General features: G+C 34.2%; 1 protein-coding gene across 4 annotated transcripts; it reads left to right on the top strand.

The window, feature by feature from the left end:
* The first annotated feature begins 1,854 nt into the window (after nt 1-1,854).
* On the top strand, nt 1,855-25,016 carry LOC104000223 (phospholipase SGR2). Of its 4 annotated transcripts, none has more exons than XM_009422211.3 (23): nt 1,855-2,139; nt 2,624-2,932; nt 3,684-3,784; nt 5,434-5,577; nt 8,007-8,162; nt 8,758-8,829; nt 8,910-9,053; nt 11,226-11,276; nt 11,865-12,035; nt 12,998-13,147; nt 15,356-15,421; nt 15,519-16,133; nt 16,292-16,403; nt 16,515-16,624; nt 16,791-16,863; nt 20,045-20,147; nt 20,333-20,426; nt 20,529-20,591; nt 21,206-21,254; nt 21,353-21,453; nt 23,573-23,619; nt 23,725-24,005; nt 24,789-25,016. In XM_009422211.3, the coding sequence occupies exons 2-22, from the start codon at nt 2,677-2,679 to the stop codon at nt 23,963-23,965; spliced, it is 2,919 nt and encodes a 972-aa protein (XP_009420486.2). In that variant the 5' UTR covers nt 1,855-2,139; nt 2,624-2,676; the 3' UTR covers nt 23,966-24,005; nt 24,789-25,016. The 4 variants fall into 4 exon arrangements, with proteins under 4 accessions (XP_009420486.2, XP_009420485.2, XP_018674807.2 ...); XM_009422210.3 differs by having other exon boundaries at nt 2,617-2,932; XM_018819262.2 differs by having other exon boundaries at nt 1,855-2,144.
* The last annotated feature ends 2,980 nt before the right edge of the window (nt 25,017-27,996 follow it).

The following is a 27,996-nucleotide window of genomic DNA, read 5'->3' as shown; positions in this document are numbered from 1 at the left end:
GAGGATCGTTGAGACACCCATATCTTCTTTTGTATGGTGCACCTGCGAAATGTAGGTGGAATACAATTACTACCAATTGAGAGATGGTGTGTGACACATCATTTTCTAAAACGATTGATAAATAAGTGATCTTGTACATCCATCTACAACTTCTTTTGCTACATGACGGATGACCGTTTTGTATTACCTAATTGTCTCATGTTTCCCTTCTGCTGGTTCATGTTCTCAGTTTTATGTTTTCATTTATCATAATATCTTAATGTATTTTTTGATTTTTCTAAAAATATTTTTCCATATATATTAAGTGATTATGTTTGGTTTTTTTGCATACAATCTCTTAATTATTTGGTTTTTTTTTCTTATGTTGATGTGCTGCATTGTCACACGTGACTTGTTAAGACTCCACACATGAGGTGTCCATAGCAATGCCACGTGGTCAAATGACACTTTATGTGACACATCCTGTTTTTTTTCTTTCAAATTAAAAATTTGAGTTAAGTTTTCATAATTCCATTACATATATAAGAAAAATCTGAAAAGGATATGTCGATTAAATAAAATAGATATATATTAAAGATACTTTATGAAGGATCTGAATAATAGACCAGTAGTTTGGAAAATAGACAAAATAAAAAAGAATCATTTAAAATAGTATGAATATATGCTAAGGACATGGGAGACCAAAAAAGATTTGCATAAATTCCCTGAAAAAAGTCTGTTATTATGTTTCCATTTTTATTTTTTCCAATTGGAACCTCTATTTTTTGAGTTGAGCAAAAATATCCTCAACTACTCATTTATATTCTTCTTCTTTCCCTGTTTTAACTTAACATTAGACCACTCCTAGATTAATAAGAATATGGATTGATTATAAACAAATATAAAAATTAAACACAAAATTATTGCAAAAAAATGAAAAATAAAATAAATTCATATAATTGAATATTAAGGAAAATATAACACAATGATATTATATCTATATTTTATACGAATAATATTAAGGTCATTAAATAAACCAATAAATAATAAACATTAATTCTAAAATTCTTAAATTTTCACAAAGCATAGAAAAGAATTTAGTGGTCTAAATGATCATTTTTCTAATTTTAAGCTTTTAAATATATATTTTTATTTCGGCCATTTACAAGTATGAAATTAGACTATTTTTAGTCTTACCCAATTTATGGTGAATTTACCATCCCAATGGATAAAAAACACTTCAATATTATTATAGAAGATTTCCAAACTTCAAGATCCTAAAGAATTTTTGAAGACATGAGTTATATTGTTTTTATTTCATATTCACAAACAATGTGATCCTCCTCCAAAACAGTTTAACTCAACTTTAATATTTTTTAAAAAATAAAATTTATAAAATTTTAAAATGACTATTTTTTATTCCAAGAATGTGTTGGTTCAATATAAGTTTGAAAATGAATAGGAAGAAAAAGACAATTTGGTTGTTAAGGATATTTTTATTATTTTGGCAATTAGTGAGGCTTTGCAAGAAAAAACTTAAAATAGGAGCGTTTTGCATTCAAAAAAAGCGACATTTTGAAGGAAAAAAAAAGTAAGGTTGCAGGCGTCATAAAGGAATTACCCAAAATATTTTGTAGAATAAAAATTAAATATTCTAAATTAAACTAAGAATATGACTGTTTAATTAAACGACGAAAGAATAACCGTATGACAGGTCCCAAATAATTGAAAATTGACATCTTTGTTGTATATATTTAGAATTAATTGTATTTCTAGCTTATACCCTTCTCCACCAGCACGAGCGGAGCACGTGTTGCCACCACCCTCCCGCGTCCCTTCCACCGCTTGGGAAGCGACCTCATGATTCCTTTTGCCTCGGCTTGGTTTCAAATGGCGAGTCGGGCCCGCTCGGGTTTGGTCCACAACCGCCCCTTTCTTTCTCCCCACCAACTCCCAGTCTTCTCCCGTTCCATCTCCACGCCGCCGCTCGCTGCTCCTCTGCCTCTTCCTCCTCCACCGATTCCCTTTCTTCCATCATTCGAAACCCTAATCCCTCGCCGATTCCCTCTCCCGTCCCACGGATCGCGTCTTTTCTCCCCTCACGCACCCGACTCCATTTCCGTTTGCCCGGGCGATCTGCTTCGGGTTGGTGATCGCCCCGTAAGGTCTCTTTCTCTCTAACATTGGATACCTTTGTGTTAATTGTTCTTATTTTGGCTATATATGCATATGTCTTCTTTTTTCTATCTTGTTTTTGGGGATTTCTTTCCGCCAATTGTATGATCGTGGATGCTTGCACGAAGGATCTCTGTACGTGAAGCTGGAGGTTATCGGTTGGGCAGGTTTAAGATAGGGGTTTTCCTTTTTCTTCTTTTTCTTCCCTCTCCTTTTGTGATTTTCTAGGTTTTTTTTCCCTCTCATTTGTGCCCATTTGGGGGTTTGCTTTTGCTTTCACTAATTGTTTTTTCATCGAAATGGGGCTTGTATCGCTTTTTAGTTTGTTCAGTTCATAGAATTGCCAAATTCTTTCTTTCGTTCAGTTAGCTGGTGCTTCATTAAATGCGTCTAATTCATTTACACAAATCTGAATTGTTCTGGCATAACTTATATCCCTTTTGTGACCTCATTTTCTGCTAGATTGTAGGATACTAACCACGATCCAGACCTTTGCTCCTGGTGTTGATCTAAAACTTTGCAATGGCAAGTCCTGAAGTAAATACTGTTAGAGAATGTCGAGATGAAGCTGTGCCTTCATTCTCCGGCGTGACTGATTTTAATCAGGGGGAGGAGGCATCACCTGACCTGTTAAAGAACACGCCATCCAACATTGCCAGATTGGAGGATGCAATTGAACAATGTAAGGGTCATCAGAAGTATCTTGCACACACGAGGAGCCCATCTGATGGGGAAGACATTCGTTGGTACTTCTGCAAAGTGCCTCTTGCAGAAAAGGGTCAGTCACTATTTTCTTCTTTTGTGTGAATTGTTGTAACTAATTCATTTACATATTACGTTTTTGCATTTATCAGTAACATAACTACAGTAGCACGATTTGCAAGCCCAACAACTATTAAGAACATATCTTTGCCTAATTGACATTGACCTGCATATACTATCGAGCTTGGCTGTTCAAGTTGGCAAGAACATGTGTTTCTTTAGTCCTATAAATCTTATCCTCAAGCAACATATAGAAGTTCTGTGACAAGCATTCTTGTTGGTTTGAGGATCAATGTTGCAATGCTTTTCCATTTTTTAAAAAAAAATATCTGAATTTTTTTTTGTTGCAAAAGATAAGTGACGAAAGTGGGATTTGAGCCCAAGACCTTGCAATATATCTGAACCATTTTTTACTTTTGATCCTTTCTTTCTTTTTCATGTTCACATGAAACAAAAACTAAAATTCAGGTCTTGATCACTGCTTACAAGTTTACTAGTGAATTTATTGATTGTGATCAAGAAAGAACAAACAACAGTGGTTTAAGGATTATCATCCTTATATGGAAGTTAGATACAAGGGACGATATAAGGGAATAGAGTTATGGTATTTAATGATAATCTCTTTCTTCCAGATTATGTATTGTTTGGTAGATTATACTATTTTTCACATGAAATATGTCAGTCAGTGTAATGTTACAGCATTCAGTCGAAGCTGCATTCCATGTGTATTCTATCTCACGGAGTTGTTTGTCTCCTTTCCTTTACAGAGCTGGCATCTTCAGTTCCTTGTACAGAGATAGTTGGCAAAAGTGATTATTTTCGATTCAGCATGAGAGACTCTCTTGCACTGGAGGCTTCTTTCTTACAGGTTAGTAATACTGGCAATTAAAACTTGTGGTCCTAATACCATTCTAGGTACACAATTACCTCATGCATGTTTTCTCCAAATATCAACTTAGGTGTCATATTTGCATATATCATTGGTTTTGTTCGTCATGAGGTATATTGAGTTTTTTTATTTAAAATGCAAGTTGTAACCTTTTTATCAGTAAATACATGGACATGCAACAAAAAAAGATGTGAAATGAGGACTAAGCAAATAAGGTTCAAGTACCTTTTAGACCACTTATTGAATTTGTTCCAGATAAGGTTGTTGCTTGATCCAGATCAAATCAGATCTTTAGACCACTTTTGGGCATGTCAGGCCATGATGCTTGGCTGATTGGAGCAAGATTATTTTATCAAATAACTAACTGAATTGTTATGATAAAGCATTAAAACATCTGATTGAAGCCTTATACTGGTTTGACTAATGGATTACATTGTTTAATGCTTGATTTTTTTTTTGTTTGAGAAGGAGTGTTGTGAGCTAGGATCAGGTGTTGTGAATGGGTTAACTTAAGCATCTGAGTGAAAACAAAAGGAAGCTAAAAATTGGACAGGTTGTTCAAAAGTTTCAATTATGCTTATGTATCACTTTGCTCTCCTAAATGGATATCTTCAGACATTGTCATTTTAAGAGTTAAGAGCTTTAGCGATCTGCTTGTCAAAAAGATCACCTCTGCTCAAAAAGATCACTCTGCTACAAATTCACAATACTTCTATGTTCCAGCTCACCTATCTGGATTGTTGATATTGGGATCCGTTCCATATTTGCTCTTCTTATTTTCATTATAAGTTATAAAAAAGCATACTTCCATAATAGGCATTCTTATACTGGAGTATAGACACTACTAAAAATAATGCCACATTTTGATCTTTCAGGTTCTACTGTCATTGTTTTTAACTTTAAATGTACAAGTGTACAACCATGGACTTAATCAGACTAAGAGGCCTTACTTAATGTAACAAGGGATGTAGGTATAGTGAGTTGCATAATTTATGATGATCCAACTAACCCTACTTCTTGTACTACAAACAAGCTGAAAGGCGTACTCTACCATGATCTGAGTTGAGTCACGATACTTTGTCTGACTATATATCAAACTGTAAAAATGGAGCATAGGATTCCAAAAAGCAATTTTATTACACATAAGTATAATGCCTAGTAAATAATTTATCTATGCTACATTATCATAAATATGGTGGCGAAGTTATATATTTTTGGATGTCAAGCCTCCATTTTTCCTACCTTTCTATCACTTTTTTCCTAAAAATAACATGCAAGATTACAGTGTTGTGCCTGAATACTTCCTGTGTTGTTTATCTGTAAGTAATGCTTTACCAGATTTATACAATTTCATTTTATCAGTGTTTTTGCTAATTTATATAAACTGTGGTGTTTGTTTACTGATTGATTGTTTGACATCAATTTTTTTTTTAATGTTGTATTTTAATTGTCCATATTAGAAGTTTTATAATGAATGTTATTGTCACAAATGAATCATTATGGTCACTTTTACATCAATTATGTGCATACATTGTTTGAAACATCTTTTATATGTTGTTCTAAAATAAATTCTGTTACTTTTAGTTCATTATTCATGTCCTTGAAGTGTTTAAAAAAATGAAATGCAGAGGGAGGAAGAGTTACTTGCATATTGGTGGAAAGAATATGCGGAGTGCAGTGAGGGTCCAAGTGGACTACATGTGACTTGTGATGAACTGTACATAGTGGAGGAAGAGAGAGTTGGTGTCCCTGTAAAAGGTGGTCTTTATGAGGTACTTTCTTTGCCACTTTTGACATCTAGTGTTTTCCTTGTCATGTAAGCTTTATTTTTTGTGATTCCAGATGGCAAATGATTTTTTTTCTGTGAAGAACTTTGTTATAGACATTTTCTATACCTTGCATAATAAGACCGTCGATGGTGATGGCACCCTTGCATATTAATATTGATGTCCACTTTGGTAATTTCTATGATTAGCTATATCTTGGTGGCAGACACTGGTTGTTGAAATATCTCTTGAAGTAGTTTAATCAATCATTTAGATGTTGGGCATAGTTGTCAAATTGGACTGCTGCCTCAGCAATAGAAGGAAACAAACTTTAATAGAAGTCAATTTCTTCATTTTTATTTGAGGTACATAACCAATTTGATAGTTTCATACTGTTACTGACAGACTAACAGTTATATGTATCTTGGTTGTTGAGGAAGTTCCATCCTGATATTCAAGAGTGCTGGATAGTAAATTACATGTTGCATAAGTAAATATATGCAAATATAAGAGTAAAATTATTACATCAGATCGAGTGATGCACAATTGAATATATTGCACATTTTAACATATGTTCATATATGTTAATATACATATATATATATATATATATATATATATATATATATATATATATATATATATATATATATTGTGCATATGGATTTATATACTTGTACATTTATGCATATGGTGGTCTGGGTGAGCTTTGCTTATGTATGCCAAGACTGGTTTACGATCTAGGCATTTCACATAGTTATAAATTATGATATTGGATTGGATTGGTTGGTTTGATTTGAATGAATGATTCATAATGAATGATTCATTCATTATGAATCGGACATCAGCCCATTTAGTTCAGTTCAAACTAGTTTAGCATGAAAACTAGCGAAACCTAACTCAACTTATGTGCTCTTTCCATAAGCTGCGTAAAAAACCTGTACCAATATTTATGTTGGATAATACCCAATTTCTTTGATCATCCAACTCTAAATCGTGTGAAAACAATCTGACAAATGCCATCTCGGTCATGCCATTGCTGATTTACGCTTGGTTCATTATTGTTAGCTCCTTCCTTTGCCATAAATCATTATCATCATCTCCCACTTAAGTCCAATCTTCGGGAAAGAAGGAGAGCAAGAAGAATAGAAGAAAGGATAACAAGGGAAGAACACAATTATATTTCATTGTCGTTGCTGTTTCCCACTTAAACTCTTTGTTACATATTTTTCATTTTAGCTACACCTTTTGCTTGGTCCATTTTGATGCTCATTGCTGAAGAAGAGAAGGGCTGTTGAGAAGTAAGCAGAAGAGGAGAAAGGCAAGGAAGAAAAAATACAGAAAAATAGGAAAGAGAACTGAACTAGAAAAGAAAGAGACAAAAAGAGGCAAAAACAACTAAAAGAAAGAAGGAACTAGAAAGGAGTAAATTTTAATAGCTTAAATAGAATAATACTATTATATTAAACCTATGGTTCAACTAATTAACCCACTGGTCCAATCAATAATACAGGGAAATGAGGTTTGGAAGGGTTATTGACTGGTTTGGTTATGATAGTTGTGCTACTGTGGCCTATTTGTCAATAGTGGTTTGGTTATCATTGCTATGCGGTTGTGGCCTACTTGTGCAATAATGTTCATTTATTCTTCCAAGTATATGTTTTGATATTCTTTCAAATTTATGTAATTTTTTACCCACTTAAAGGAGATTCTCTGGTTTTTTGCTTATCTCTTAGAAAATACGATCATTTTCATGTTTTGGTTATGCTTGTTTTTTCATGATAATTTTTTGATGTCTTGCCAAGCTTAGAGCTTTATGGGATTGTTAGAGGTATATATTTGTCTGATGTCTTGTTGGAATGTTCTGATGTATGTCTGAACAAGGAGCAAATTTGTCTAATTAGCCATGGTAGACAAGGTTGTAGAGAACCAGTGGAAGACCCTTGTTTTTGCTTTTGTATTTCCTTGTATTTTTCTTGGGTGACCTAACTGATTGTGTATGGCATTATCCAACTCTAGAGTGCTAGATATCAAGATCAGCAAAATATGGCAGTGTCCAACTCTAAGAAACAGTTGATTGCTTTCAGTCTATGTGAACTTAATGGGATTACAGCACTGCCCTTATGGTTCAGACCTTATTTTTTCCTTGTTTGCTTGTGGTAGACTTGTGACAGTCTTATTGTGTTATATTCTATGCTTTTAGAGATCTTATAACGTTGATTGAATAGTACATTTTTTTGTTCTGTTCTGTTCAAGGAAGTGAAGACTAAATGGATTCAGTTTTCTGTAACCCGTTTGTTAACCTGTACTGATATGTACACCATCACTGTATAAAATTTTGAATGTTCTTTAATATTTTTGTATGATTATAAAATGTACAAACTTCTGTCAAACTGAGCAAGGAAAACTCATTATCATAATTTATTTTGTGACAGGTAGATTTAATTAAGCGACATTGTTTCCCTGTGTATTGGAGTGGTGAGAACAGGCGTGTGTTAAGAGGTCACTGGTTTGCTCGTAAAGGTGGAATTGATTGGCTTCCCCTCCGTGAAGATGTTGCAGAACAACTGGAGTTAGCATACCGTTGTCGAGTAGGAATTCTATTGTGCAATCTTCACTAGTTGGTTCCTTGCTACACTAGAATTTCTATCTCCTGCTTCTTTTAATGTCCTTGTAAACTCACCATTAGATGAGCTCACAAAAGCTGATTTACACACATTTACTTTATACAATTACAAGCTTGTTCTATAAGCTTTCAGATCATAGGATATCTGAATTCTATTAGCTTTCTTCTATCTACTTTATAATTATCAATGATTCTGAATGAAATTTATTAGTAGAGACATAATCATTTAATAGGATGGGATCTGAGCCTGTAGTACAGTATTTGTTTAGTAATTTATACATCATTATAGTTGGATCATCTATTGGTCTGGAGTCTGGACATTTAGAATTCGTTGGTTATCTTTCAAAAGAACATTTTAAGCATCTTCTAGTATTAGAAGTTGATGCAATGGGCTTTTGGGAATGTTGTATAACTGTTACATTTTCGTTCATTTCTTTTTTACAATTTCATGGTGCAAACGTTGTTCTTTTCTTTTCGGGGTTGGATTGTTATGTAGTGGCTTAGTTATCATCTTGGGCCTCTGGACAATCCCTACTCATTTGAATTCTGGCTGCATTCAGGTCTGGCATCGACGTACATTTCAACCTTCAGGTCAATTTGCTGCTCGTATTGATTTGCAAGGCACAACTGTGGTATGGCATATTTAATGATCATGAGTTGGTTGACAACCATGATATTTAGATACAGTCTCTAAAAGAAGTTTACTGGATAGGGACTACATGCCCTTTTCACAGGAGAGGATGATACTTGGGAAGCGTGGTTAGCCTTTGGCAGCTCTGGTTTTCCTTTTGGAAGTGGAAATGTGGTTAAACTAAGACGTGGTTTCTCCCCTTCTGGATCTGTGAAGCCAACTCAGGTTAGTCCTGTCAGCATGAAACATTTTTTTCTCACATTTTTATAGAAACTGATTAAAATTGTTATTCTATCCATATATCTTAATGATGCTACTTATTAAAGCTTGCTGCATAGAACACTAAGATTTTTGTGCCTTGAGTTGATTTAATTTCTCTCACCATCATACTCTTCATGTAATTGACTAAAAGCCACCATTTAAGTTTGAGAATCCCAAGTCACTTGTGAGAACTGGTAACTCTTCTTTGTTTCTTGCAATTCAGCCCCTAAGGTTAGAGGAGAATAATAAATACCTGTTAGACCAATAAATATTGACAGGTACTAATGCCCGACCAACTACTGGTATCAATCTATCACATGCATTCATTTTGTTATTTTCTATTATTTTATTAGATTATATTGGATGGCACATGTTGGTTTACCACCTGGTTACTGGTAATGTACCAATTCTTTAGTTATTAAAACTGGCTTTAATAGCCCTGCTTTGATGGCTGCTCATGTACTAAATAGCATGGAAAAGAGAATCTGTACTCTGTATTTGGTTTACGGATGTTTTGGGGAACAAATCCAGAAGAATTTAAGGCCTATTTGTCTTTCAATGGAAACAGTTCTGCTGATTCAGCCAAATTACAGCATAAGAAAGATTGAGAGAAAGAAATAGGTTATGAGAAGATAAAGTGAAGAAATATAGAGAGACCAAAAGGGAAAGGATGATTGGGTGGAAGCTAGGATTTATCAAACACATAAATTCCTTCTAGAATGGTTGTTCCTACTTCCTACTATAACTTACAACTGGACTATATTTTTTTACTTCATTTAGGGCTCTGAACATGGAAGAAAAAGTTGAAGCTTTTTTTTTTTTAACTTACACTCATATAAAATAATCAGCTAATAGTTCCATCTATTAAATATGGAAGCCTGAAATAATAAGACTCAGTTTCTTGCACCAATTATTAATTAAACTATCTTTAGCTTAGAAATCTTTCCTAATCTATAAGACTCCATCCTAAACTAAAATAACTCCATGTTGTATTTCATCTGGACACTTTTATTGCTTAAACTCAAGTTTTTTTTTTTTTTTGGTTATAGAATATCTGGTGAGTTTTCATTCTTGGTAATGCTTGATTGGAATAAAATAAAATCATGGCTTTGAGTTTTACTTTTTGGTATGGGATGCCCTTCATTTGAATGATAATTATTTAAAATGGTGGTGATAATATGAAACATGCTATGGTATTTTATGCCCAAAACTATCATGTGTTGCCATTGAAGATTGTCCATATTTGTCCAAAGATCATTTTCATTGTTGTCATAATCCACTAGATCCCTTTCCATCAATATGAGTTTGGTGGGAGAACATTTGAAAATTGAGAATGGTTTATGAAGTTAAAATTGTATGACCTGCAGTTAAAATTTTTTCTTCAAGCTTCTGTTAGAAAGCAGTACCTTGTTTCTACAAGCTAGGACCAATCCACCCCGCCCGCCCCAAAAAAAGAAAAATAAAAACTTATCAAAAGGTAGAAAGCACTACCTTGTTGGTTGCACTTTAAGTTCATGCATACATGGAGCAACTCCTATAAATTTCCTTGAGATTTAAAAGAAAATAGAAGGCCCAAGACCCAGACATCAAGCATTGTCATAAGGAAACAAAATGAATTGAGTTATTGGAATTTGGAACAAAGTCTAAATATGTTTGTCTTAACAATATCAAATATATGTGAGTTCTAAACTTGCATATTTCAAACTGTCATTGATCCTAATTGGGGTTGCTGACTGTTTTGATGGGTTCATACCATTCTGACCTACCATTGGTACAAAGCATGACAACCAAACTGGAGTATCGTGACACCAGAATTTTTTCTTTGATTGGTATGCCATACAGCCATAGTACATCTTACTGTACTGAAAATATTATACTTATTCGACACTACATTGGCATGAGGTATGAACTGATATTTAATTTCTGTCAGTTGAATATGCTTATTTAGGTGACAACTGTCAACTAAAATGTACCAAATCAAAATTATTTTTGATGTACTAATTGTCTTTGTACTTTTAATACTTGAAAATGGAAAGTAGATCTTTTGATGTCTTTGGATCTTTTATTCAAAAATAAAATTGTGTTTATTATTTGCTTCCATTAGACTATAACTATCCTTTTGGTCTTTTTCTCTAGGATGAGCTTCGCCAGCAGAAAGAAGAGGAAATGGATGATTATTGTTCTCAGGTTTTACTTTAAAGACCAACCATCCTGTTCTATTATTAAGCTATTTCAGGAGATGCTTGTGTTAGTACTATGAAATTTGTAGTGAGGCAATCTTCCATTTGGAACTTGTTTGTTGCATGAGTATGGATAATAAGATACTTATTTGGAAGTAAACAAATGACATTAATCATTTTTGAAAGGTATTCCCAATGCTGAAGTATCACATTGGTTCATTATCTTGCCATGTCTTTTTTCCTTGGCAAAGTAGGGTACAGAAAGCAATCTTCTTCAGTATATGAGATGAGGTATTTGCAGACAGAAAACAAATATTTGGAATTATCAAGTGACAAGAAGTATCAACTTAATTCTTGTGTCATTTCTCTGTATGTTTTTTGGGGTAAAATTTTGCTCTCCTCAAAAACATAATACAAATGAGCATAGATTTATTCCGAACATGTAGCTGTAAGATGTTATCAAGAATAACAATGCATGTGCACTCAAACTGCTCTGTTGGGCCTGTTGATGTGGTCAAATTTTATCTGCTTGTGAGCTTTCCTCAATGGATTTTGCTGCATTGCCTACTTAATGCACTTTTTCTTTATTCCACAGGTGCCAGTTGGTCATCTCGTTTTTATGGTTCATGGTATTGGGCAAAGGTTAGAGAAAGCCAATTTGGTTGATGATGTTGGTGATTTTCGTCGTATAGCAGCAAGTCTAGCTGAGAGGCACTTAACACCATACCAAAGAAGCACCCAGAGGGTTCTTTTTATTCCTTGCCAGGTAAATTTTATGCTTTTCTTATAAGGTTGGTGTTTGGATTATTTTGGGTTGATCCATTCTCATGAAAATGGGCTATCATGATCTTACTGTTCTTTGAAAGAGGGAATACCGGTTGGGTATTTATACATCCATAAGAAAATTAGGTAGCGCTGATTAGGAGAGAAAAAAACTATATCAGAAGCCCTTGGATTTTAGATGGTCTGCTTTTTTAAAATAGGTTTGGTTATCTGTACTTGTAGCAAAGAGGAGCAGGTAATTGATTCAGACTTGTCAATCCATTTCCAGAATTTCTTCTTTTTTTTTTCTTTTTTGTAGATAGAAAATCTTCATATATTTTTTATTTTTAGTAAAATAAGTTTTCGGTTGAGATCTGCTTAAAGCTGTATTTTTTTCAAGTTGTCTATGTGATACTTCGGGATAATCATTTAAAGGTCAGATTCCCTGAATACTGGTTTAGTGGCAACTTGAGTTATATTAGCTATTCTTTTTGCATCATTTTATTCAATGAACTTCCATATAGTTGCATTGCATGATGGCCCTTTACTCCCTGGTCTTATATTTTGTCTGGATCCTTTTTAATTTAATGTCTGGATTTTGACTTTAAAATTGTGGCTTTCTTTTCCCCATGAGCCTAATAAGTCATGTTAATTTGGCTTCTTGAAATCTTTATATACTTGATTTTTATATTCCTGGGGCAAACATTATCCTAAATGCATTAATCTTGTTGTGGTTTTCTTTGATACAACAATTTTAATTGATTTAATTTTTAGGTCATCTTGGTTGTTGGAAATGCATTTGCCTTTTGTGTATAGTTAGAACTTAGAAGGAACAAGTTGTTCTCATGTCAGGAGTTCTTTAAGTAGCAATATCTTTCAAGATTCTTCCTTCTGTTACATGTGAATTGAGGTTGCATATATGATCTCTGTTTATCCTTGCTTGATTTCAAGTTTTTTTTGTTGTAGTGGAGAAAGGGTTTGAAGCTCAGTGGTGAACATGCTGTTGAGAAAATTACCTTGGATGGTGTACGAGGTCTACGAGTAACATTGAGTGCAACAGTTCATGATGTTCTGTACTACATGAGTCCTATTTATTGTCAGGACATTATCGATTCGGTATGTGATATTCTCTTTATTAATATATACATACGTACATCTTTTTGCTAGCATAATACTTATCTCTTTTCTTACCGTCTCTTTGTATTTCTCAATGATGTGTCAGAGTGACCTAGATTAGGAAAATTCACCATACATGCTTGTACAAATTTGCCTAGAACTTCCATCACTTCTTGGTTTTCTCTCTATTAGTACAATCAGGTTTTATTTGCTTGATAATCTAGGACCTTGAGTGAAGTGTGCTGCTCTCTTGGGTAAATGCTTAAATGAATATTATCACAAAAGCATTATTGTGTATTTGTGCCTGTGAATTTATTTGTGATTCTTATTGCATGTGTTGTTCCATGAGGATTGATTTAATAAAGCTGTTACGGTGGATATTTTTTAATCTATTTGTATACATGTTTTTAGGCTATGGACGTCTAATCATAGGTTAATGTGCTGAATGATATTTTAGTTGCACTCGGGAATGGTGATCCTAAAAAGGTTAAGTAATCAAAATTCTTTTACAGGAGTTTTGTGTGAACTTTAAAAGGAACACTCAAGCTCTAGAGTGACAGTCATACTGGATATTGTGTTCAGTTAGAGAGATAAATAGTTGCATATAAAGCTACAAAAATTGATTGGACTATTCTAGGAACAATCTGAATCATGATGAATACTAACAATGAACTATTTTTGTTCATTTCTCTGCAAAACCTTAAAATCTTCTATTATGATTGTTCAATTTGGTCAAAATTTGTGTACTTCATAGCAGGGTTTGCCATTTCGGATACCGGACCATCTCGGAGATTTATTAGTATGGTATGTACTGGTGTACCGATACACGGTATGCTGGGGTGTGCCAACGGGGACTTGGGTGAGTCGTGTCTCGGTGGCAAGTCAGACCGGTATGTACTGCCCCATAGCATATTGACTCGGACGGTGCAGCAAACCTTGCTTTATAGTTGAAGCTCATGGCGATATAATGATATCACACACTTATAAGCTATTGTCACTTCGAAAACTTCCTACCCATTTGAAAACTTTGAAAGCTTTCTCAAGTTTTTATGGCCATGGTTTTGATGAAGCAGTTGATTCTGCATGATGGCTATTCTCAGATCTGAGAATGGGCATATGAAAAATGTGATTGCAACAAATTGATTGAATCATTTTGCATTCGAAGCCCTCAGAAAGGTTGCATTCCCATTGGCTTTGATGCCTGTCCTGCCTTCGAGCTATTTTTGCGGGCTTTCAAAGAAAAGTATTGGATAGACTGCAGCTTCACTTCTAAGCTAGCACAAGACAATGAATTCAAAAGAAGTTCCAATTTGTGTCAAATTTCTATTTTTGGGAACTCTTTACGTAGATTGAATGTTGAGGATATGAAATTCATGATAAAATTTTTCAGATTTAAATGGGCAAGTGAGTCTGAAAGTAGTTAATTTGTTCTGCTGTAGACATTTTTATCCCTTCTCTGCTACATCTAGCTGTGTCTCTGAGTAGGTAATTTCTTCCAACACTAGTAGTACGCACTTCAAGATCGTGATGAAGTGAGATGGATATGCTACTGCTTATGTTTGCTGTAAAAAACTATTTGCGTTTGATTTTGAGCTATATTGGGGTAAATATATGTTTCTAGCATTCTTGGATGTCTAGGGTATACTTTCTTTGGAAGAGAGATTCTGGACATATCCTATTCTGGACATAACAGAGATTTTGAGGAGCAAGAAGACGTCACTGTTAGAAGAGTGCTCATCACATAGAATATTTCATGCATAGTTGTTAGTAGTTCATAGTTTTCTACTGTGTTTGATTTTAAAAAAGGGTCCAACATGTCTAGCTTGCAATGTTGAGATGACAATACATAATTTGCAGTGATTGCAACTAAATGGTTTTCTTGATACATGCAATTTATAGAAAAAAATGCAATTTAATAAGGATAAGGAGTTATACCGAGTAACATGAGTATAAATGTTATTGTTAGCAATTGAAGTTAAGATGTTTTATCTGAATAACTTATGTGCATCATTTTATTGGATATAGTTTTTTGATATCATATGTTCCTGAAGTGAGGACTTATTTTTTCCTTTTTTGTTCCGACTGTACTATATGAGAAATGAAGAGTACATTACTGCAAGAATTCAGAACTAGATATTGAGCTGATTTAGCTATGGTTGTTTTAGTGATAAGCTATTTAACTTATAAATTGTTTGCTATATTGTTCAGGTGTCCAACCAATTAAACAGATTATATGCAAAGTTTCTCAAGCGAAACCCTGGCTATGATGGGAAGGTTTGTGTACTATCTTTATTTATCTAAGCAAAAAACTTATTCTGATAGCCACTGCAATGTTTAACACAGGATAAAAAATTATACAACTCTCTTTCAGGTTTCTATATATGGTCACTCATTAGGAAGTGTACTATCCTATGATATACTTTGCCATCAAGATTGTTTCTCTGCACCCTTTTCCATGGATACAGTGTCCCTGGAAGGTGTTGGAATAAATATTCAGGAGTCTGAAGTTGATCCTTTGTATTGGCCAACTGAATCTAGCATCCCCATGAATTCTGAGCATAACAGAACTAAAATAACAGCTTCGAAGCCACTGGCATGTGGAACAGTAAAAAGCAGTTCCAAGTCAGGTATATATCCCAATGTTAATGAAGGTGAAACAGGAGCCTTCTCTCACAATGGAGATGACTTTCTAACAAATGATCTGCAAGAGGTGTTCCCAGATAATGGTGGCATGCTATATCCTAATGAGAAATATGATCATCTGGACCATCTGTGTTTCAATGATAAGTGTATCGATACATCATTCCTCAAACAAGCTGATGAAGAAGTAAATTGTCCTTCAGAAACTTTTTGTGCTGAAGCAAATAATTCTACTGGAAATCTGTACAAAAGTGTAGATTCTGAAGGTGGCATCATTAAGGATTTCAGGATTCTTTCTGAAGATACAGTTGATAAAGACAAATTAATCTCCATGTTGGAGGAAGAGGTATGTATCTCTTTGATATGATTAAATATCATAAATAGTAATTCACCATACAGTAGTGTCAGTTGGCTTGTAGTTAAGTAGAGATGTGCCTAAGGATTCAAGCTGCAATTTTAAGATATCCTAGTATTATAACTGGATATGGTGAATTATGACAACAGGTGGAGTCCCTCAAATTGAAAATTGCAGAACTGGAAAAAGCTCATCTACCAAAAACTTACTTTAAGCATTACAGTGAGAATGATGGAACCAGTGGAACTTATCATGGCAAAGGTTAATCCATCATCTATATATGTTCATGTTATGTGTGGCTTTGCTGACCTTCACCAAGTCATTAGTTAACATTCTTCTTACTATTTTTAATCCTTGATATTCTGCAAGCAGACAAAGTGGCTGAATCAATCAATCAGTCTTCTGAAAATTCTTCTCCTGGGAAGGATGACAAAAGAAAGAGTTACACACCTTACGTCAAGTACACTAAGCTTAATTTTATGGTATAATCATGTGCTGTATTTTCTTTTTTTATACTTCAACCTTTTCTGTGGTTGATACTTCTGTATTTGTTTATTTGTAAAAACTTCCTATCTCCAATTTGCATTTACTCTTTTATTTATTTGACAACTTTACTAATCCTTGGAAGTGTGATCTTTTCTTTGTTAGGTTGATACATTCTTTGCTGTTGGATCGCCTCTTGGTGTCTTTCTTGCCCTGCGAAATGTCCGGATAGGAGTAGGTATATAAACCTTGTGCTAATGATATCAAAATCCTTTGTTTTGTTTTCTTATGACCTTGATTCTATCTCTTTCTGTCATGTATCTGCTAAGTTTCTGTAAGAACTGCTTTTTATGTTCCTTTGACCTTAGTGGATACTATTTATAGGTCTTCTGAGCTCCTGGTTCATTGATTTGAACATTTCAATCTTCACAATTTTATATGCTGTTTACCCTGTTTACATATTCTCATCTGGGAAAAAAAATATCTTGAGGGTACGGTTCAGATGGTTCCCCCACTAGGATTTTGATCCAATTCTTTGACCAAATCTTCTCTCCTTTTGTATCAGTGGTCATGATTCATGTGTGAACTGTGAACTATTAGATTGACTTGATCTGCTAGAAAATTTTTGTTTATCCTTTATGGTCATATTCAGCAAGAATTGCTCCACAAGTTAAAAATGCACTGTGCCATGAAGCTACTGGCTAGTTCCATGCCTATCGATGCTGGTAGCACCAGCATATTTTATGCCAATCCTGGACTATATTGGTTGGTACATGGTCAGCATGGGGGCATTTGACTAGCACTACATGAATATGTGCCATGCCAAAATGGTACTAACATATTCTAGTGTATAGAAACAACACTTTTGAGGCACATGAGTAGGGTTCTAGTCAAGCCAAGCCAAGCTGAACTTTGCTTTTATCAAATACCTGGACCTGCTATGAAGAGGTCAAATCTTTATCAGCCAAGCTAGTCCACACTTTCTTTTGAAAGATAGACAAACATTAACACAATTATTTATACCACAAAATAGATTTATTTTTTGTTTTTACTATAATAATAGTAATTATGGATATACTAACCATTTTGTGAATCTAGAAGTCTGCACATAGGTTTGTGAGTGAGCTTGTTTACGAGCTTATTAACGAGTCTACTCTTGTCTCTGAGTCCTCATGTTTCAATTCCGCTTGTCTAAAAACTGAACATTAGATTTAAGCTCAAGATCTCGATGGACTGTCTGCCTTTTGTGCTTTCCACTGTGACTGAGGCAGGATAACTTGAGCTGCCGTTTTTCATAAAATGATGCTTGATGAATAGAGGAAGTGCTTTTTGGTACCAATTTTAAGAATATGGAAGATATAAAAAGTTGTTATAACCATAAAGGAATTAAGATATATGAAACTTTTGGAAAGAATGATTGAAGGTTAAATAAGATCAAATATTTGCCATTTAAAATATTAATACCAAAATCTATTTATGAAGACAATATATGAAAGTATATAGAGAAGAGTAAACATTTGCATATAGCTTTTATTGATTTATCAAAAAAGGTATGATAAAGTCCATAGAATTTATTATGGTTGTTTTTAGAAAAGAACATGTATCCATAATTTATATTGATGTTATATCTATGATAATAGTGACGTGTCTAACAAGTTCTATATTCGTATATGATTACATTAAGGATCACTTTAAATCCATAAATATTTACATTGGTAATATACGAAATTGCAAGTCATATACAACAAAGACCTCCATGGTGTATTTTATTTGTTATTGACATTCTTTCAATTGATGAGAGTTTGAATGGAATTAATTATAAACTTAAAGAGACAAACCTTAGAAACTAAAAGTTTTGAGGCTTAGATGGATACATGAGATGTATTTAGTATTACTGATAGAAGAATCAAGGATATATTTATGTTGGATGGATGATAAGTTCCACGAAGTAAAAGTTTTAGATCATTATTCAACAAGATGAAGAGATTGATTAATATATTGTTCATAGAGCAAAAGTAGTTGGAGAGTGATTTTGTGAGATCACCATATGGTTTTTAGTCTAAAAGAAAAATTTTACAAGATAGTTCTTGGGTGGATGCTTTGCGGACTTGACTGTTGCTGAGTTAAAAAGTAATATATAAGAAGTTTATCACTTAGATGAGAATATTGAGGTGGATATGTAGAGTTATTAAAATGATAAAACAATTTGGTATAATAAGGGGGAATCATTTAAATTTTGGTACATACAACATTTATAGAGAAGGCTTATATATGCTATAGAAGAAGTGTGATAATTAGTATTACTGGTGTGAGTAGAAGTAGTAGGAGATCTGAGAACACTTTATTAGATATTATAATTAAAGATATAAATGTTCTTAATCCAACTAAGAATATTGCTTTCTACAGAACCTAACGGAGGCAAAAGATTCATGTAGCCAACCTATTTAAGTCTTATCGCACATCATGCTTGATGCTAAACAGATGCAAGGGATTTCATAGGAGATTAAAGAATTTAACTGGGTTAGGAATTGAGAATGTCATTTGAAATCTTCCAATTCAATTTGATTTTTCTCAAAAAGTGATAATGAACTGAGACTAACACAAAGGAAGAAGAAATATTAGGTATATGTATGAGACTTACTCTGACTAGGAATCACTTTTACGGATAAAGGCCTTGCACCTCTTCTCACATGAGCTGGTGTAATCACACTATTGGGATGAACAACGTCCTTTGAGTACTTCTTGTCGTGCAAGACTAAACATAGAATTTGTAGTTTCTAAAAACCAGAAGCAATTACATCAATCCTTCTTTCTTTTTCTAGAGAATCTTTACATTCCATTGTTGTTTTTGGAGATAATTTGTCCATGGATATTTTCGGCTCAACTTCTTTTTTTTTTGGTGTATAAACAAATAGGACACTGCTATGTTGTAACTTGTTTCAATTGCAAAAGATGTCTTTTCCATCAATGCTTGTATTCTCCACAGAGGTATTTACTCAATATTTCTGCTTGCTGGATGTATACTAGAAGCTTTGAGACTAACCTTTTTTTTTGTCGGTGTCAAAATGCTGATACATCAGAAAATTAGTTTTTCATATGCAATTAATCTGTTAGATATATCTTTTATTCAAGAGCCCCTTTCATCCATTTAAGGCAAAAGACAGAATTGCATCAAAGCCTCATCTGTTGGGACATTACAGCGTGTTGTTGTTCTTTTGCCAAGGCCTTGTTTGGCTTAATTATGTTTACTGCTCTGCTGTTATTCATAACTTTAGTGCTCTTTAGTCTTTGGAGCCTCAGAAAGTTACTTTCAATTTTTTGATACCACTTATCTTCATATAACATCAGTCTTCTATTAAATTCTTTGGCTCATTTGCCTTTAACAATAGATATAATGAAATTACTTTTCTTTCTTCAAGGCAGGGGGCAAGGTTATTGGCAAGATGAAAAAATAACAGAAGAGATTCCTTCATGTAGACAAATGTTTAACATTTTTCATCCTTTTGATCCTGTAGCATATAGGTTTGTCCAATAGCTTTTTCTACAAGTCTTTCTTTAGCTTCCACACAGTATTATCATGATTGGGTGACTGATATCTGGGCACAGATATAGCACATCCTCAACCATATGATATTTGTGTTGAGATATAAATATATATTTTTTGATGTGAGGAACACTGTCATCAGTATAGGTTGTCTTCTTTGCAGAGTAGAACCGCTTATTTGCAAAGAGTTCATTGACAAGCGACCTATTATTATTCCCTACCATAGGGGTGGGAAAAGGTTGCATATTGGATTTCAGGTGAGTTATGCATGCCAAGTAACTGCTGACAAGATTTGTGTTCCTTGCTGGTGTAACCTACTGTTTTTTTCTATTGTATTTTCCTCTTGATATTTAATGCAGGAATTCACTGAAGAAATAGCTGTTCGTTCTCATGTCATGGTGAATCAGATAAACTCTTTGAGGGTGGGTTGGATATTTATCCTGAAAACCATTTCATTGTCCTGATTCATATCTCCGTTATTCTTAGGACTAGTGAATACTGCTCCATTTGTTAGTTCTGTTGGAGCTATACATGGTTCTTCAAATGAGAAAATTCGAGTTAACAATAAACATGAGGTTTATATGCAGTACAGTTTGTAACATGAGGTTTATAGTCAATCCATCTGCTGTTATTAATAATTTCAAGCATTCAGCAAATGGTTGATGGATCATGGTGAAATTGTAGAGTGGACTGTAAATGAACTATAGATCATATGAATGCCTGGTATTCCTTGACATTTCAATAAAATAAGTAAAATCTTTATCGATGCTTGCCAAGTAGTTAAAGCTTTTACGTAAATTTCATCACTAATATACAGAACTGCACCAATTATGAAGAATGCTCATTAGATTTTCTGCTGTTTCCGATTTCACTGGGTTGAGTCTGTATCAAAAATTTACACAACATTTTTAAAAAGGGCTTCGGTGTATCATCTTATTGTATCAGATTGCTCAAAATATGCTGCACCAGGAAATGCATTTCAGTTCTTGATATTCTATGCTAAGTCTTATGTGAGATTATATTGATTTTTCAATAGGTTAAAGTCATCAGTGTGTTTCAATTACAGAACAAGGATGAGAATGGAGGTAAGGGCTGACATGCCTTTTTAAAAAAATATTTAAAGTAGTTTTAACATGTCGTGAATGAGAGAAAAAAAGGTCTGAATCAGTAACTTGCATTGCAGATACTGCACATGGCACTCAAGAAAAAGAAAGATCATATGGTTCCATCATGATGGAAAGGTTGACTGGTGACAAAGATGGTCGTGTCGATTATGTTCTCCAAGTAAGTATCGACAAATCTTAGTCATCCATGCTTTTCCTTTTGCATGCAGTTCTAATACGTTATGCTTAACTGTCCAATATGCTAAGCTCTTGTACATTCACTATAGAAGTAATTGGTTCATGAATACTTTTCCTATATTGATTACTTTATTTAGTCTATCAATCTTTTGGATTTTTATATATATTCTGGTAGGTCCCTGAATTTACAATCATTGTACATGTAATTGAATCCAGTAATTGTCCTTTATCATAGTTTCTTGGTGGTGGAGAAATGATTATGTCTTTATAACATAGTGCACAACCTTAAGCAAAAGAATTATGATAAACTACACTATCAATAATTGTTCAAATAACCTTTACTAGGTTGAGATTTTGGTTCTAAGGATACAAGTAATATTCGCTAAATTAGTTTTAATGTCATGCATTGTGTATCTTTTAGACTCAGGCAGACATATGTGGTATGTGAATTAGCATGAGGATATCTGCTTTTAAGCATTGCATGATACTTCGCCAATCAATGCATCATATGGCATCAGAATTGTTGCACTGATGTACTATGCCATTGTCCTGGTAGCATTGACTTTTATTGTGATATTAGGATCTCTAATCTAATATGTGTTACAACTTACAACTATTATGGAGTATTTAAAAGAATGGAGGATTATTTGCTAAAGTAGATTTTGAGGCCATTACTTGGTCAGGTGAAACTTTGGATCATTCTAGAAGGAAACTTATGCACCTTATGATAATGTGCTTTATGTATTAGTTTGAATCTGCTAGTTTCTTAATTCACACAAAAGATTGGTAAATTGTGGTGTTGATTGCTTGTTAATCCATGATCAGACGGATATATGATGTAATTAATATAATCATAATGCTCAGTGCTTAGGGATAGGGTCTCCTTCAAATATAATCCGTTCCAATGCCTCTTTTAACTTTCTGCATATGTGTTTTGTAGGCAAATTCTGGATTTATAAATTTAAATATAGAATTAATTGAGGCATCAAGGGCATAAAATAGTTCAGAAGTTCTTATAGTTACTTCTCTAATCCTTAAATATATGTATTTTCCAACAATAAAGGCATGGATTCTCTGATGACATGTTTTGGAACTAATGCCCTGTACATAATGTTTGCTTCCAAGGAAGAAAATATGCTGGATCTGTCCCTGTCTGCAAAATATAGATTCTTGATTCATATCAGCCTGCATCTTGCCATCTTCATCAATTCTATTTTACTGAAAATGTGAGGTTTTGAATGAGATTTTGACCTGAGATGCTTGATCATCTTTTGCATAAAACTATGGTTGTCATGGCCTCATTCGCAGAACCAGGGGATGGTTGAACTTCAAATCTGGTTGGCAGTTTTTTTTTTAATTTTAATTTTAACTTCCTTCATTTGTCAAGTGTGCAAGTCATGACCTAAAGGATCCTAAGCAGTTCGTAATTGCATGAAGAATCCTAAGGAATATACTTTAAGATCAATATATACATTAAAAACTAGAAAGGGCAAGTTTTCAAGTTTGGTGATATCTTTCCCTTTGAGAATTCTTAATTAAGTTTAAATAAATAGTGTAATATACACTCAATGCAGGATAACATGGGCTTATTGCCATTTTACTTATGTTCTAGGACGATAGGAGTTACTCAAAGCACCCAACAAAAATAAAAATGGGAAACTGTTATGGTCCCTAGTTTTAATGCTTTCGATGTCCTTAATAGTTTTTTTGTCTGTTTATTCACATGTGTGTGTTCTTTGGTGTTGCAATTATTGGTTGCTTTTTATGTTTTCACTTGCTAATCAGATAATTGCATCTTGAATTTAATTGGAGTGAAAATCAAAATGAACTTAAAGTTTGGATCTCCAGTAGTATTTGGTTGTTTCTTGACTTCATGCTACTATGTGGTGATTTATACTGCAGTTTGCAAAGAAAATTTTCACTTCCCTATATTTGTCTAATGGGTTATTCAGAGATTTGTTTGGCTGGTTTGCAAATTTTTCTACTAGTTATGCTTCTATCTCCTATAGGGTCGTTTTTAACTGACTGATCATTGATAAATCAACCAATACGAACAGGTAGAGGCTTCAATGATTGACAATAACATGTTTTTTATTTTACAGGATAAAACATTTCGGCATGCATACATATCAGCTATAAAGTCACACACGTAAGAACCAATCAAATGACCCACTGTTGTCTTTCATACCTGTCAATAAAAGAAGACTGGAGATTTTCCTGTGTTCAATGGACTGATTTGGTCTGCTTATTGCAGTAATTATTGGCGTGATAAGGATACTGCACTTTTCATTTTGAACCATTTGTATCGGGATATACCTGAAGAGGCACCAACAACTGAACAGACAAATACTAGACATGGTCCAGAAAGCCGAAGACCTACAAGACTTTTCTATGAGAAGGATATTATGGATGAAGACACCCCATTGACATTCTCTGACAGTTATTCTATTCGGGAATTCTCGAGGAAAGCAAAGAAGGTTATAAATGCAAGTTAATGCTTTGGCTTTTAGCCATTGACACAACAAGTGATAAAAGGTTAGTTTTGTATTTTTTATATACTATTTATCTCAATTATGAAATGAACTTGAATTTCACTGGACCAGTTTTCTATGTGTGTGAATTTCATTAATTCAGTTATTATAAAAGTTCTGAACATGGAGGTGGAAGTTAGTCTTGATTAAAAGAACTTGAGGAAGAAGTTTTTCTGATCTAGAGTTAGTAGTATGAATATGGAAGGTGATATTAAATGAAGAAACTTAAGAAGATGATTTATTGAGTTGGAGTACCTAATTCACAGCTGTATGTAGGCTCTTAAACTGTCAAAGCATACGAAATGAAATCAAAATAAGTGGTCTGGTTTGTTTTGAATCCTAGGAAAAACAGGTTAGTTATCTATCACTCATTTTCCTTTTTGATCTACACCTGAAAACCTCTTCTGAGAGTCATAAGCCATCCACCCTTGTTGATGATTGACTGTGCTACTATCTTTCTGCAACTCCTCAGGAACAAATTAGAAATTTACAAGAAACTCCAATTTAAGTTATAATACTTTAGGAATTTAATGATATTACTAGAGAGTATAAACTTAACTAGAAAGCAAGCTATGTTTTGTTCTGGTTTGTTGTATAATACATTGGTACATTGGTTGGTTTTGTTGAGAATATCAAACTGTATTTACTGTTTTTATTTGCCAGACACCCCTATTAGTTTGCTGTTATAAATCTTTGGGACAAGTACCAAATAGGAAGGCTTTTAGTTCTCTCCTGTATTGGTCTGAAATCCAAGGTTTATGACTGTCATTTGCTTTTTACACTGCAGGAATCATATGACTTAGAAAGAAGCTGAACTCTTCCAATCTATCTCTAGATTTCATCATGCTTATAAAATTCAAAAGGTAGGGACTAATCTCTCTAGATTTCATCTGTGTGTAAAATTCAAAAGGTAGCCTGCTGAAGCAGGGGTACCAACCTACCGTTCTTCATACGATATTGTACATATGTAATGCTAATTTTGATCTACAAGTGGATACAGCATCAGACTTTATTATCTAATGTCTCGTTTAGAAATGTGTAGTGCATGCAATGTTATTCTCTTGTCAATTGTGTTCCTTCCTCCATGTTGTGTCGAATGCTTTAGAAAGATTTAGTGCTTGTAATGTATGTAATAAGGTTGAGGGATCAAAATATTATCTCATAATTTAGGACATTTATCTAGTAGTTTATTAAAGACTGATGATTTAAAATATCATCTAAAAAATTTATGAATTAAGCATTGATATGATGGTGTTGTATCAGATCTACCCACTAATTAATTTTTTGAAGATATCAGTTAGTCTAACTAGTAAAATTATTAACCTTTGATAAGGTATAAGTATCAAATCTTATTTCTGCAATTTAACTTTGTAAAAAAAAAGTATTTGTCCCTATCAAATTTAACCTTGGATAAGGACAAATACTTTTATCTCAAGCTTAAAGCTAATCAAATTCTAGCCTCAGGAGTCAGACCAGAGATGCACATAATCGAATAGCATTTTGTTTCACACGCAAAGATAACAATACAATCACTTTCTTTGACACCCAAAGAGACTAGAAACCTCAGCCCGTACACAGGAAAAGAAGTAGCCACAAAAACAGCCACAAGCTTCCATTTCCCTGAAAGGTAGATATGTTGCCTTGGGAATCGCATACATGCCGTGGATACTATTATAAGCATGTCTTTAGGAGAACTAGAGATGAACTCAGGATCGACGTTGCAAAACTCATCTTATTGGACTCTCTCTCTCTCTCTCTCTCTCTCTCTCTCTCTCTCTCTCTCGTTTAATATAACAGTCTCCCATGTTAGGCCGCCGGAATCATTCCATTTCGTCCTTAATTTTAAACAATCCCACCATTCAGGTTCCCCAACTCCTGTATTCTCAGAGCAGCAACTGAGGCCTGCCATGTCGGACATGAATCCGATAAGTTCATGGATCCATGTAAAAGCTTAGATTCATACTTCACACCCGGGGTTGGGGTTTCGGGTTATCGGACTCCTCCCAGGAAACTAAACTCGTCCTTCCACCTTCGTGGAAACCAGCGGCCTTTGCCGGATTCACATCCCACGGTGTCCATGGCATGGATGCCACATAGGAAGATAAGAAGATGTCTTCTCCACCCTTAAATAACTCCATGCATGCATGCGAGTGCAGTCTCTCTTCCATGGCTATAAATATGGCTTCTTTCTCCTTCAAACTATGCAACGGCAAACTTCATCTGCTTCACTCTCCATGGCTAGTTCGTCACCGTCGAACGCCATGAACGCTTACACCCACACTCTTCACCTAGTAAACACCCTTTCTCTCCCTCTCTCTATCTCTATCTCTATCTCACACAGCCAATGCTGAGACTTGCTAACATTTCATGCAGTGCAAGTATTTCTACGATGAGAAAGGAGAGAACCTCAAAGCTCATCGAACCCGACTACACAGAGTACATATCGGCGCTGCCTGCAGGCAAGCGAACCCAGCTGATGGTGGACGCTGGACCATCCGGTGGCATATCTCCATCCACTCTCTCACTGGCGGCGGCTGCCCAGCAGACCTGCGGCAAGGTCATCTGCGTGCGCCACGAGCAGGCAGACGTCGAGGTAGCGAGACGACAGATTGAGACGCTCAACCTCACCCGGCGTCGTCGAGTCGAGACTGGGGAGATCATTGCATGTGGTGGAGCAACTCAGGAACGTTGACTTCGCGGTCGTGGATCACAGAATGGAGTGCTGGAAGTTCGTCGCCACTGTCGACGCCAACCGTTATGGGTATGTGCTGGTGTTTCATGTTATCTTATTTAATTAGATAAGATATATTATAGGACTATATACTTATCTACTTTTATCTCTTATTAGTTTTTATTCTATCGTTTATAGTTATTCTATATAAGATAACACATTTATAGATCGAAAGAAATATATTTTGAATAATCGAAGGGTTTGTATCATAAATTTTATCTATTATAATTTAATTTTAATTTTAATATTAAAATTTATTCGTATAATAAAGACAATAGATTGAGATGCTCAACCTCATCGACATCATCGAATTAGGCACCAATGACCTTTTGGGTCATGATCGATGGTGTGATAATAAAACTAGGTCGCGAGGAGGATGGGTTCAAAGAGATGAAGGGATGAGCATCGTGTTCTTGTAATTTTGACCTAATCGATCAAAATCTAATTTTGACTCTATTAATAAGACCTAATTAGTCAAAGTGCTATTTTGATATTCTCATTTCTGATTTTGACCCTATTTTAATCGAGCCCTAATTATAACATACTCAATCATAACATAGCCCTAATTATAACCGAGCCCTATTTTGACCCTATTTTAACTGAGCCCTAATTATAACATAGTCAAAGTGCTAATTTCTGATTTTGACCCTATTAACCGAGCCCTATTTTGACCCTATTTTCTGATTTTGACCAATTTTGGCCTTAGTCAATCATAAATTTTGATCGGACCTAAATTTTAACTATAACTTCACTAGATTTTTACTGTTGCCTAATTTAGATCTAATCAAATTAGAATTCAAGTTTTTGATTTATTTTGACCTCGGACATTTTTTTTTTTTTATCGAACCATAATTTTGATCAATTTTCACTTTAGTCATCTCTAATTTTGACTAGTCTAATTATGTTGATGCTTATTTTAAATCTATAGATTTAATTTGAGTAGTCCAATTCTAAATTTACCTAATTAAATAAGGTTAATTTGTAGGAAAATCTAGAGGCAACATCACGTCAGCGAAAGAACAAAAAATAAAAATCTCTAAATTTCCCATTAATTATGTTCGTCGTCGTGCGAAGATTGATATATAAAATTCGGAAAATCGGAAACTGCGTATATGAAATATTATGTTTGGAAGATTGTATATTCCTGAATCCTTGCAGATCTATACAATAGAGTTGCAATGACACTTCTCAAATCTCTAAGCCTGCTATCTAAAAAGGAGAGGAGAATAGAAGGTGGCAACCAAGAGACCTCTAGCCTATGAGC

Source organism: Musa acuminata, chromosome BXJ3-2 (genome assembly GCF_036884655.1).
Source record: "Musa acuminata AAA Group cultivar baxijiao chromosome BXJ3-2, Cavendish_Baxijiao_AAA, whole genome shotgun sequence".
NCBI lineage: Eukaryota > Viridiplantae > Streptophyta > Magnoliopsida > Zingiberales > Musaceae > Musa > Musa acuminata.
Note: the sequence above shows the minus strand (reverse complement) of the source record. Positions and strands in the feature narration are given on the sequence as shown.

Excerpts from the sequence above, each read along its gene's own strand:
- LOC104000223 (XM_009422211.3), top strand. The coding sequence starts at position 2,677 with ATGGCAAGTCCTGAAGTAAATACTGTTAGAGAATGTCGAGATGAAGCT. Across the intron at positions 5,578-8,006 it reads TAAAAGGTGGTCTTTATGAG|GTAGATTTAATTAAGCGACA; the intron begins GTACTTTCTTTG and ends ATTTTGTGACAG. Across the intron at positions 20,148-20,332 it reads TTTGATCCTGTAGCATATAG|AGTAGAACCGCTTATTTGCA; the intron begins GTTTGTCCAATA and ends TCTTCTTTGCAG.